General features: G+C 54.1%; 1 protein-coding gene across 7 annotated transcripts; it reads right to left on the bottom strand.

Moving 5' to 3' along the window:
* Positions 1-424: 424 nt before the first annotated feature.
* Positions 425-9,871, bottom strand: DNAJB5 (DnaJ heat shock protein family (Hsp40) member B5). Of its 7 annotated transcripts, none has more exons than XM_084778073.1 (5): positions 9,117-9,258; positions 8,164-8,308; positions 5,702-5,946; positions 2,146-2,747; positions 425-1,933 (listed from the first exon to the last, which is right to left on the bottom strand). In XM_084778073.1, exons 2-5 carry the CDS (start codon positions 8,229-8,231, stop codon positions 1,700-1,702), a joined length of 1,149 nt encoding a protein of 382 aa, XP_084634199.1. In that variant the 5' UTR covers positions 8,232-8,308; positions 9,117-9,258; the 3' UTR covers positions 425-1,699. The 7 variants fall into 7 exon arrangements, with proteins under 7 accessions (XP_084634199.1, XP_084634194.1, XP_084634195.1 ...); XM_084778068.1 differs by having other exon boundaries at positions 8,164-8,305; positions 9,117-9,238; XM_084778069.1 differs by having other exon boundaries at positions 8,164-8,291; positions 9,117-9,134.
* Between the last annotated feature and the right edge of the window lie 1,875 nt (positions 9,872-11,746).

Genomic DNA, 11,746 nt, shown 5'->3' with positions numbered 1-11,746 from the left:
TCTTAACTGCTGAGCCAATGTTTCAGCCCACTTGGTGGCCAAACTGTCTTTGGGAGTGTGTGCCTACTCTCATCAGTCAGAAAGTCCTCCATCTCCTCCAAGGAATAAAATGTCCCTAATTCAAAGAGAAGGGTTAGGCAAGTCTGTTAGATCTGTTGACACAGCTTCTGGAGATACCAGGCTCTGATTCCTGCCACCAAGGCTATCTTCTTTGCAGACAGCTGCCCTCTGGCTTCTAGTTTTGTTGGTTGGAGTACATGTTCTGGAATTCCACGAAATCAGAGCTTGCAGGAAGAAGGGGTCAGCGTCAGTTTATGCTGAGATTGCTTGGCTTTTCTGGGGATGACCAGGGCTCTGGAAGGAGGCTGACAGTGACACTAATTCCTGCCTGCACTCCAGGGTCGCTGCTCCCGCTCAGAGGACATATTTTTAAAATACTTTATTTTTTTTCTCATAATACTGTCATTACAAAAAAATACAAAAACTACTATAAAAACATTCAGGGGCTTGTCAAAGTCAGAAACCCTCAGGACCCCACCCCGGGACCAGCTGAAGCAGTTTTCTCCCAGCTCTTTCACTATCTGATTTTTATACAATGGTGGGAGCAGGGTGGGGGTCACACAGGCAGAGAGGGGCTGGAAATTTCCGACAGAGCCTCCAAGAAAGGTAAGAAATAAGTAGTTTCACATATCACAAAAGTGGGGTCTGGAAGTTTGGGGTGGCTAGGCCCTGAGTTCAGAGATGTGGGGAGAAACCTGTGACCCTGAAAGCTCTTGGTGGAGAGTAGCTGCCACCTGACCCCAAAGCCCTTTTCCTTCCTGATGGTGGTGGGGAGACGGGTCCTGCTCTACCTCACAGCTGTGATGGTTCAGCCCCTCTTTTCTTCTCTCCACCCTTGAACCCTCCTCAGAGCAGCTGGGGGTTGGGGGCACAGATCCTCTGACTCTGTGGGTAGTGGGCAGAGCCGCTATTGCGGAGGCCTCTGAGTGCCGACTCACCTCCCTGCCAGATGACAAGTGTGTGGTGCTCAGTGGATGGCCTCGTCCACAGGCAAGGGGCCTTCCCTTCCCATCTCCTCTCTTGTCTCCCAGAGACACAGACGATGTTAGGCAAGTGCTTCATGTGCATCGCGTGCATGAATACCTGTGCGAGGGCTGCGGACACTACAGACCTGGGGTGGGGCGGGAAGCGGTGTCCTTCCTATCCTCTTTCTCCAGAAACAGGAGGAAGCCACAGGGGAGGGGGAGGAACGGTGTTAGCAAGGCTGAGGGCGAGGGAGGACATGCTATTTACACGCATGGACGAGGAAGCTATATCTTCAAGTAACACTCAAGTCACTCTCCAGCCACTGGAGTGGGAACTGGATTCAAAGCTAGTGACAGAAAACTGACCCCTGGCCTGGGCTAGCTCTCCCCACCTCCCTCCCATTCCCCTAAAGCAGCCCAGCTCTGAAAGGGGTTGGGGACAGGAACATTTTCCTGAAAATGAGTGGCTTTTTTTCTTTTTTGTTTTTTGTTTTTCCTTTCTTTTCTTTCTTTTTTTCTTTTTTCTTTTTTCTTTTTTTTTTTTTGTTTGTTTGCATTTTAGAAATGCATTTTTGCATTTGCCAGTGTCCGGTGGACATCCAGCTGGGTCCGCATGAGTTGGGGTGAGTGTGGGGGTATTGCTGTGGTAGGCTCCAGACTGGCCAGGGCAGAGCCTAGGAGCAGGGTAGATGCTGCTTAAGGATCTGCCGTGTCTGTGGTGTTAATCTATCTGGGAATCGAACTTTGAACTCAACAATGAGGTCTCCCCTCTGAGTGGGCACCTTGGGGAAGGGAAGACCCTCCCCGCGGAGTCTCTTCACGGTGCCTGGCTTGATAACATCATTGCAGGGTAAAGGGATCACTCGGCCATCAATGGTGGGAATGTTCACGGTGCAGCCACACAGCGCCTGGGGGGAATAAGGCAGAGTGAGCAAAAAGTAGGCAAAGAGTGGAGAGGGAGGAAAAAGATTTACATGGGAAAAGAATGTGCCAGAAAGGAAAGGCGGGAAATGCTTCCTATCACCCTCCAACAGAGACAGATAGACAGACAGACAGACAGACCGACAGACACACCATGCATGCACACACATGCACACATGCGAACACGCACAGGCCCCACCTCCTTGAGGCTGATCAGTGCACTGTAGAGCACATTGGTGCCATCTCGGCGGAAGTGTGCATGAGGCTTGTCTTTGAGCACAAAGACAATGTCGGCTGGGATGTTGTCAGGTGTGGCATCCCCTTCTTTGGGGAAGGTGATCTTGGTACCTTCCTTCCAGCCACGTTTGATGACAATGTGCAGGATTTTGTCCTCAGTGCGCACAGTTCGCCCATCAGGGTTAAGGCGCCGCCTTGTGATCTTCATGCGCTTGGTGGAGCCATGGTAGATCTCCTCCAGGGACACTCGCAGCTCATGCACCACAGGGGGGTCCTGTACCTTGCGTCGGGGGTACAGCGGTTCTGGGGCTCGCCGTGGACCCCTACTCAGCCCATTGAAGCCAAAGCGGCCAAAGGCACCAAATGGGTCCTCATCTTCATCCACATCCATGTCATCTGGATCAAAGCCACTGAAGGGCCGAGTGGAGCGGCTGCTGGCAAAGAAGATATCGAAGGGGTTGGAGCCACCAAAGAAGGAAGCAAAGGTGGCATGAGGGTCCCCATGAAAGGTGTAGTGAAAGGCGCCACTGGAGCCACCTGACGTACCACCGCCGGTCTTGAGGCCTAAAGGGGAGGAGAAGTTAGGGGCAGTGTGGCCCATCCTGGCCCCATCCCAGTCTCTCCCCTCTGCCCACCAGACTGCTAGCTCAGGGGCAAGACAAGGAAGCAGTCTTAACTCCCACAGACAGGGCTGGACTAAGAGAGTAAGAAAAGCTTTGGACAAGATTAATTTCCACTCATTGAATATATAGTTAGGAATATGTATTCGGGCATGGTAGTGCACGTCTGCTAATTTAATACTCAAAAGACTGGGTAGGAAGACGGAGAGTTCCAGGCTAGTCTGAGCTGTGAGATCTTATCTCAAAAAGCAAACCAAGCTGGGCGCACACCTTTAATCCCAGCACTCAGGAGAGGCAGGTGGATCTCTGTAAGTTTGAGGCCAGCCTGGTCTACAAAATCGAGTACAGGACAGCCAGAGCTGCACACAGAAACCCTGTCTTGGAGAAAAACAACAACAACAACTAAAGCAAACCAAAACAACCTGTATCTTGAAATTCCATCAAGCTAAGTTAAGCAAAAAGTGGGAAAGCCAGGACTAGGGGCCTTAGAAGATGTGACTTCTGTTATGTAATTATTTCCACTTACTCACATGTCCACTTACAAACATGTCTCATAAATGCTTGGGTGGCTGGCCTCGTATTACACAACAGGCCATACTTGACTCCAAAACTCTCCTTCCAAGACACACAGGGAGGGCTAGAAACAAACAGGGTTTGACCAGAGGAGACTAATAAGTGACCTGTCTGTCTGTCTGTCTGTCCTAAAGGAAGTGTGGACACAATCTAGGAGCATGCCTACTTTGAAACTGGAAATCAAGAGGACTCAAAAACAAAACAAAACAAAACAGGAAAGCTCACTGGCGTGGAAATGAACTATTTTTCTAGAAAAAAAATCAGTTACTTTATTTTCATACTCTGATCTAGTGTTGTACAGCTTCAGGGACTGCCATTCACATATGGTCCAGACATAGACGACAATGGACCAGCTCCCCAGCCCTGCATCCCACATCCAAAGTGCTGGCGCATGCAAGAGATGACCCTAGCTGCTCTCTCTAGGGTCTTGTCTAAGGGACTCAGATTTCTGGGTGGCACTTTCATGGAAGGTGTGTGAAGGCTGTGGAGGGATTAACACAGACTGGTCCAGAATATGTAGATTCAGGGGTAGGGCCCCTCTCACTGCGGAGTATTTGTTTGTTTAGTGCTTCTGGGTGGGACCTAGGGCTCTGTGCTCTAGGCAAGGGCTCTAGCTCTTAGCTATATTCTTAGCCCTCTTTGAGGCCTTTTGTCTAAAATTTCAATTGGCCTAGACCTAAATTATCCTCTTATTTCATGAGACCACAAGTTTTGGGGTTCATTGGAGAGGCCAAGTAAGTAGCAGGCATTCAGGGGTTTGCGGCAGCTGCCTCCTAACCCCTCTCCTAAGAGTTGGGGTCTGTTCTTTCTTCCTTTTGCAGGGGTAGCTATGAAGCAAGTATGAGAAGCTAGGCAGAGCTTGGTGAGAGAGCAGGAGGCTGGGCTGATGACAATGAGGTAATTCTCACTGTGGGGATTCCTGCTCTACCACTCACCCGCCCCACTTCAAGTGGAGGACAACTTGTCCCAAGCCAGAGCTGCACACAAACTCTGCACAGTTGTTCTGGCTGGCTGTTAAGGAAAAAAGGCAGGGTGGACAGAAATATAACTGACTTTCCAAGGCTGCTTCTCTCTCCTCCAGCCCCAGAGGACCTCACTGGGCTGTAGTGCAGCTGATGTATTCCAGAACTGCATGTGTGTATGCGGCCTTCACCTGGTCATGGATTAGGTGGGGGAGGAAGTTTCTGAGTAGCTTCTCCCACCTCCTTTCCTAAGCAAAGGCTAGGCTCTGTGCAGGAGTGACTGCAGTTCTGAGCCGGGCCACACGGGGGCAAGGCTTCCCTCTCCTCCCCAGCAGGGAGAGTGCCGGGGATCTGAGCAGGCGCCTGAGCTCTGAGAACGGACTGAGCTCACCGCGAGCCTGGAGACAAGAAATGGGGCTGGGAAGACAGGGCACAGGGAGGAGGGGGCAGAGGAGGGAACAGAAGGAGCCCTCTCCTGAGCCGCTGCGTTTCCTCAGGTGTAGTACATCCCGCCCCCCCCCAGCCAAGTGTCATCATGAGGGTAGGCTGGGGAAGGCAAAGAGGAGGACAGTGTGAAAGAACGGGGGATGTCGCTAGGAAGAAGGACAGCTCTTCCTAGGAAGGAGAGTCCTCAGCTGTGACAATGTCTCTTAATATAGCCTGACAGGTGCCTGTGGCTGGCGGGTGGCAGGCAGGCCCCAAGGGGCAGGCCCAGAATTAGCAGCTACATCATGCCCGTGGGATGCGTTGGGAGGAGCCATCCTCTTAGAGGCTTTATTTGGGCCTTTCCTGCTGCCCTGCGCGTGGCCACCAACTGCCCCAGGGAAAGGGTAAGATGCCAGTAACATGTCCCCTTCCACTCCTGGACCCCTGCCATTTCCCCTGCGAGGCAAGCCTTCTCTGTTGTGCTGGCCTGAAGTGGCCAGGGATTGGGGGATGGTGGCAGCAGCCATTTCCACTCAGAATTCTAGTGGTTAATTCCCTGGCTATTCACGGGCCTGACTTTTATGCTGATGAATGTAAATGCCTCAGAGAGGCGCAGGCTTGCTCCCCAGCCTTTCCCATCAGCCAATGAGCCGCGGGGACTTCAGGCAGGACTAATAAGGCTGAGGAGGAAAGAAGCTGGGAGGAGGGGGGGGGGAGGGGAGGGGGCGAGGCCTCTGGCTCAGTCTCCAGGCCTCTCTAGGGCCAGCAGGGAGGGGGAAGAGAGAAGTGGAGAGGAGATGGAGTTGGGGCCAGGTAGTGCGTGGGCTACTCTAAGGACACTTGCCTCCTTCAACCCTGTTGTGAGGACTGGGCTCACCCAGGGCTCCAGACAAACACAAGGGTCCAGATTCCAGCTGCCCCGCCGCCACCTTCTTACCTTCCTCTCCATACTGGTCATACAGGCTCCGTTTCTTAGGGTCACTCAGCACATCATAGGCCTCGGCAATCTCCTTAAACTTCTCCTCAGCATTGGGTTCTTTGTTCTTGTCCGGGTGGTACTTCAAGGCCATCTTCCGATAGGCTTTCTTGATCTCATCCTCGTTGGCCCCAGATGGGATTCCAAGAATCTTGTAATAATCTTTTCCCATCACAGCCACTGGACCAGTGCTGGGCTCCTTGTTTCTGAAAGAACCCAGGGCCAACCTTTGGTGCCCTGTTCTCTACAGTGCAGCCGCCCCACTCCTGATGATCCTGCAATCCTTAAACAACTCTCTGTGTGACCTTCAATAGGTCAATTCCTCTTCTCTGGGCCTCTGTCTCCCCATCTGTAAAATGAAACTTCTGGGCTAGACGATGCCTCCCGGTTCTGACATGCTAGGGTTCTGTGATTCTGTCCTCAGCTTCTGGCTGAAGATTGTGGCTGACTTCTTGGGGTTAGGCTGAAGGCCAGGCTCTTGGGCCAGCCTGAGGAGCCCTGAGAGGCCCTTCTGAGCGAGAAGGCACTGTGCACTGACAGACTCGCACACAGAAGCTGGCAAAGGTCAGTGCACTGAGTGAGGTCACCTGAGCTTCTTAGTCTCTCCTACGCCACACCTCAGGCATGGTGCCCGGGCCGAGGACAGCTGGGGAACAGGCTCCATTCTTCAGCCCACTGAATCAGGCTATGGGAATTTGGAGTCCTGTCTGCCATAGGGGACCCCAGATCTCTCTGCTCTTGCGCCCCCCACCCAAGACTATGCTAAGCTTCACATATAACTCAGATCACAGAGTGACTCACGGCCTTTGGAAACTGCTGTTTCTACACCCTCATTACAAGGGGTGGGGGGTGGAGATGCTGTCTTTCCCCCACCAGGGTAACAGTTGCTTTTACTCATTTCTCAGTGTCTACACACTGAAGTGTGTGAATACCCTCTGTGCTGCCTAAGCACCAACGCTAGCGAGCTAAAACATGAGAGAAAAGGCCTTCGTAAAGCCTAGGTGCCAGGAGACAGATGGACACTAACCACCGCACCAGAACTACCCTTGCTACAAGCCCCTCCCCTACCTGCCCCTGCAGCTGAGGACCCGGCTCTGCTAGGCTCACACTCTTCTGATAACCCCTCTAAGTGGGGCTCAAGGACATCCACACAGGGCTCTGGTTCTTACACTAACCTGCTCCCATCAATGGCTCTGTGGAGGATATGAAGGGGGGGGACTTGAGGGAGTGGCCAGATGCAGTTCTTCAGCCTTTTTGAGGCGTAGCCAACCCTTGTTAAAGCGGGGAGAACCGGGAGTCTTTCTAACAATGTTCTGGCAGCCACAGCCGAGGCCTGCTTGTCTGCCCCTGACTACTTCACAGTGGTGAGGTGTACAAGGTGTCCTGGCAGGAGTGTGGGCTGTGACCATTGAGGGGAAGCCTCTGGGGCCCCAGGTAGGCAGGGAGAAGGACCTTAGCTCCTGTGCTATGGGGCCTGCTGCAGGTGGCTAGGTTGACTCACAGGACTGGGAGTCACCTCACTCTGACAGAGAAGACGGCACCATAAAGGCGGGTAACTCCCCCATTTCCCCACACCAGCATGTCACGCCTGTGGGGGAGAACGGGGTTGGGGGAGGCAGAGAAGAAAGAGCATGTGGAGGAGGGCAGCCATTTTCGGAAGAGGCATTAAAAGCAGCCTGAGAGGGAGATGTGAGGTGGTCTGCCATCTTTGCCTCAGCCCACCTTTGTTTCCTTCAGCATGGGAAGGAGCCCAGAACAGCAACAGGGTGCCCTGGAAACTCTAGCTGCTCCCAGGTGGAGGGCAAGCAGCATAGCTTACCCACCCACCTGCTGTGGTCCCCTCATCACCTTTGCCACCTCCAGCTTCCTCTCTGGCATCCACCTGCCAGCTACTCTAGGCCCATCGTTCTCTGGCTCAGGACCTGCCTTCTTCCCCTCTGCCCTTCCACCCATCTTCCCTCTCCCTCCCCACAAGCCACGTGGTGGTGGGGGAATGACAAAGGAGCCCCGTGGCATGGCTCTGCCTTTGATGAAGAATGAGTGTGTTAAAGGTAGAGATAGGATGGAAGGAAAAAAAAATGAGGACAAATAGCAAGAGGGATTGTCAAGTACAGGGTATGAGAGACGAGAGACGGGCAAACACAAAAGGAAATGGCTGAAGTGGAAAACAGTTACTGATGGGCTGAGAGGAAGAAGTGAAGAGCTGAGACACTGGAGATGTGTGTGGAAACAGGAGTTTGAGAGGGATGAATGCTGTGGAGTACAGTTCATTCAGACGTACAGGGGAGGTCAAAGGGGGTTCTTGCACGTGACGGGATGAGATGAGGATGCAAGGGAGGCGGGAAGGAGGCGATGCAGGCATGGCTGATGTGGAGAATCTGACTTTGGCACGGGTATGAGTGCCCTTCTCAGGAGGGACTTACCGAAACTTTACAAACCCATTCAGCGTCCACGCTCGAAGTTTTAAGGGCTCCAGCTGAATTTTAAACATCAAGCTGGCTAAGAAGTCTTCTCCCCAGAAGTGTGGGAAGCTCCGGAAAGCTCCTCGAGCCTGCAGTGGGGGTGCTGCTGGGGGTGGGCAGGACAGCACTGTGCGCTTAAACATGCCCAGCCAAGCCCCTCACCTCTGATTGCTCCACCGGAGCCTGCCTGGGTTGCTGTAGCTCTGGAAGCCACCTCCTCAGGTTCTCAAAGGCCCTTGCCCAGCCAAGGCCTGTCTCCGTGCCGCGGGAGCCGGACCTGATCCCCAGGTGTAGAGTGCAGGGAGAGGGGTCCAGCGGCCACCTGCTCTCAGGTACAGCAGTTTGGCTGAATGTGAGTGGCTGTGTGACAAGTGAGGCTGGAAGTGATAGTGTGTGCTTGCTGAGTGGCGGCGTGTTGTACCTGTGACAGGTGTGATAGTGAGGGCCTGAGAGGCAGTGAGCTGCTCTCGCCTCTCTAGGGAGGACCCAAGCCCAATCCCCAAGAACCTACTCAATGAAGTCACTGACGGGGAGTCTCCTCCTCCGCAGATGGGCGGGGAGGGGCGGGGCAGAACCGAGCCTGGCCGGGACAAAGGCGCGACGGGGAGAGGAAGGAAGGGGGTTCGCGCGGGGGAGGGGGGGTCGGTGATGTCACCCCAGCTGGCTGGCCGGCCTGCTCAGAAACGCCTCCGCCCGGCGCAACCTAATCCGACCCGACCCAACCCGACCCTCGTCGCAGACACCCAGCACCTGACAGACCCCGAGCTCCCAGGCCCCACACCCCTATGGCAGAGGAGACTAAGGGCCCTCAGTGTCCCAACCTCCTCCCCCCCCCCCCCCGCCCCAAATCAGGACCTGTCTTCTCGACGCCCCACTCCCGGGATCCCCCCCGAGTCCTCGCTCAGAGCCCTCACCGGTGAGGAGCTGCGGGCACCGCCGCGGTCCTTCTATCAGCCGCTGCCCCCTCCCCCGGGCTCCGGCTCCGCCGCCTCCACTCGGGACAGGAGTCGCCTGCCCGCCGGCCGCAGACAGCGGGACCGGGAGCCCGCCCCCACGGCTCCGCCTCCGCGCTTCCCGTTGCACCGTCTGCCCGTCACTCAGCTCAGACTCTGCTGTGATTGGACACCTCCCAACGAGCGTCCGGGCGATAGCCGCCCCTTCTCCGCCCCTGTCACCCGGCCACACGCGCACACATTCCGGGCAGTGATTGGTGTGGGTGTGATTGGTGCCCTCTGGGATCAATCAACCACACCTCTTCTCCATCTAGTCGTGCCATTGGTGAAAGGGACACAGGGAGGCAACTCCAGGCGCCCTTTGATTTTATTGGCTCGTCCCTGTGATTTTTCCCAAGCCAGAGGGGGGCAACTATATTAGTCCAATCTCCAGTAGGAGAAGGTGAGACGTGCTGACCACCGCTTGAGTCCAGGGAGAATCTTCTAGAACGAGTGAAACCTCAAAGACTACCTAATAGGAAAACTGCACTCACCAGTTAGCGATGGCACCAGACATTCTTTCTTCGTTTAGGAGAGTCGAAGGAGAAAGAGAAGAGTGCACTTGGGGGAGGTGTAGTCTCTGGACCAGTGCCAAAAGCTCGCCCCTTCTTATCCTTCTGTCAAACTGTGAGCCGCCTTGACCTGGCCTGGCTTGGCTTTACCTTGTCTTGACCTGGGGTTGATCTGACATGACTTAACTGTAACACAAAACAGCCGGGGATAGATCCGAGTGTCTAAGTGCCCTTGTGACCCCCTCCTCTGCGTTAGTAACTGGTAACTTAGGGGTGACACCTTCCTAGTTCTCTGTCCGGCTCCCGTCTATCTTCAGTCCTTTCACGCTGGCTCGCTTAGGAGCAGTGTCTTATCAGCCACTTGGAGTCCGCAGTGTCCAATTTAGACTGCTTATAACCGACCTTCCGTCTCCCCCACGAGTCCTTTTTCTTACCCCCCTGCAATATCCGCTCTCCCCTCACCCCAACATTCTGTCTTATTCTGTATCTTTCTTACCTTCCCCCCCCCCTTTTGTCCTATTCCTAACACGTCTCCCATTTCTGTGGTCTGCAATAGCTCACAGCTCTCCCTTTAACCTTTTACCTCAGCCTCTCATGATCTTCTCTCTTAACGCCCTCACACACTGTCATCTCTGGCCCTACAGCCCCCTAGTAAATCATTAAGTCTCAGCCCCTGTGTCCCCGATACCCAGAGCAGGCGGGGCTGCGGAGGCGGTCGCCAGCGGAAGCCGCCGCTCCAGCAGACACCGAGTTTGGCGCCCACGTTACTGTCTCCCAGGCCCATCTGTGCTGGAGGGAGCGGGGGTGGTAGGGGGTAATCTGGGGGTGAAGAGGGGGAGGGGGAGTTCTTGTGGGAGAGTTGGTGACAAAGGCCTGAGAAAATGCTCTTACCTTATTCTTTGCCAGTTTCCAGAGACAGATTTAGATACCTATGAAGCCACGCAAACCAGATGGCACTGTAAACTGAGGCTTGGAGTACCTGGGCGACAGAATAGAGCAGGGAGGGGTGTGGAGGCTTGGGGGCAGGGCCTACATATTCTTAACCACCTGTCTCTTCCTGGTGTTCCACATGGACTCCCAAGTATAAAGGGATCTGAGTTTAGAGAAAGAAAAGGAATTAGAGTGAAAGAGGAAGTGAGTTGGAGGAGTGACGGAAGGGTGGAGATGGTATGGTCAGTATAGGGACTAACAGGTATCTGGTTGAAGGATCTAGGACAGGAACTGGAAAGGGGTCCAGAAGATAGGGTGGGAGACAAAGAGGAAGTGAGGGGGTGAGAGGAAGGCAAGGTGGGCCGGAGAGGAAATTGTAGGAGCAACAAAATGACAGGACAGAGAGACCAGATGGGGGAGGAGGAGGAGGAAGGGGTGAAGCAGCACTGAGGGATGGAGCAGCGTGACGTGGACATGGGCATCGGGGGAAGAGGAGTCCAGGCTCCAATGATTTGGGGCCTCCTTCCTCCTGACTCGAGGGGCCCCAGCTGTGGGCAGCTGTGCTTTTTCCTAATTCTAGGCCTGTCTCTTGCTGCTGCCAGCCTTGCCTGTGTCAGAACAGAAGTAGAGGCTGGTGCTGGGCTGTAGGCATGGACTTCAAGGACTCTAGGTTTGCGTCCTTAAGAGTGGTGGCCCAAACTCCACTGTCTGCCCGCATCATTACTGTGGCCGTCTGTTTTCCTTTCCAGGGCACCTGGACCAGCGAAGACAGTGCACCATAGACTGTTATGGGAAGTGCTAGAGCCAGTCAGCCCGTCGACCTTTCAAGGCCACTTGCCACATCTGTGCCTCGTCTGTCCCGGGCAAATGAGCCAAGCAACAGTAGAAGCTCACAGGAATTTTCTAAGGGTTAACTAAGGTGACACATGGATCGGTCTTAGTTCCGATAGTGGCATGTGATTAACGTTCAATGATGCTGACTCTTACTGTATGTTCAGGGCTGTCCGGGTGTGTGGGTCCGACTACAAATGTGTGTGTCTGATTGGGAGCTATTTACTGTTGTAATCATAATTCTGTTCGTAAGGGTGTGTCCGTATAAGTATCTTTGCC

Source organism: Acomys minous (assembly GCF_964271855.1).
Source record: "Acomys minous genome assembly, chromosome: 1".
Classification (NCBI taxonomy): Eukaryota; Metazoa; Chordata; class Mammalia; order Rodentia; family Muridae; genus Acomys; species Acomys minous.
Note: the sequence above shows the minus strand (reverse complement) of the source record. Positions and strands in the feature narration are given on the sequence as shown.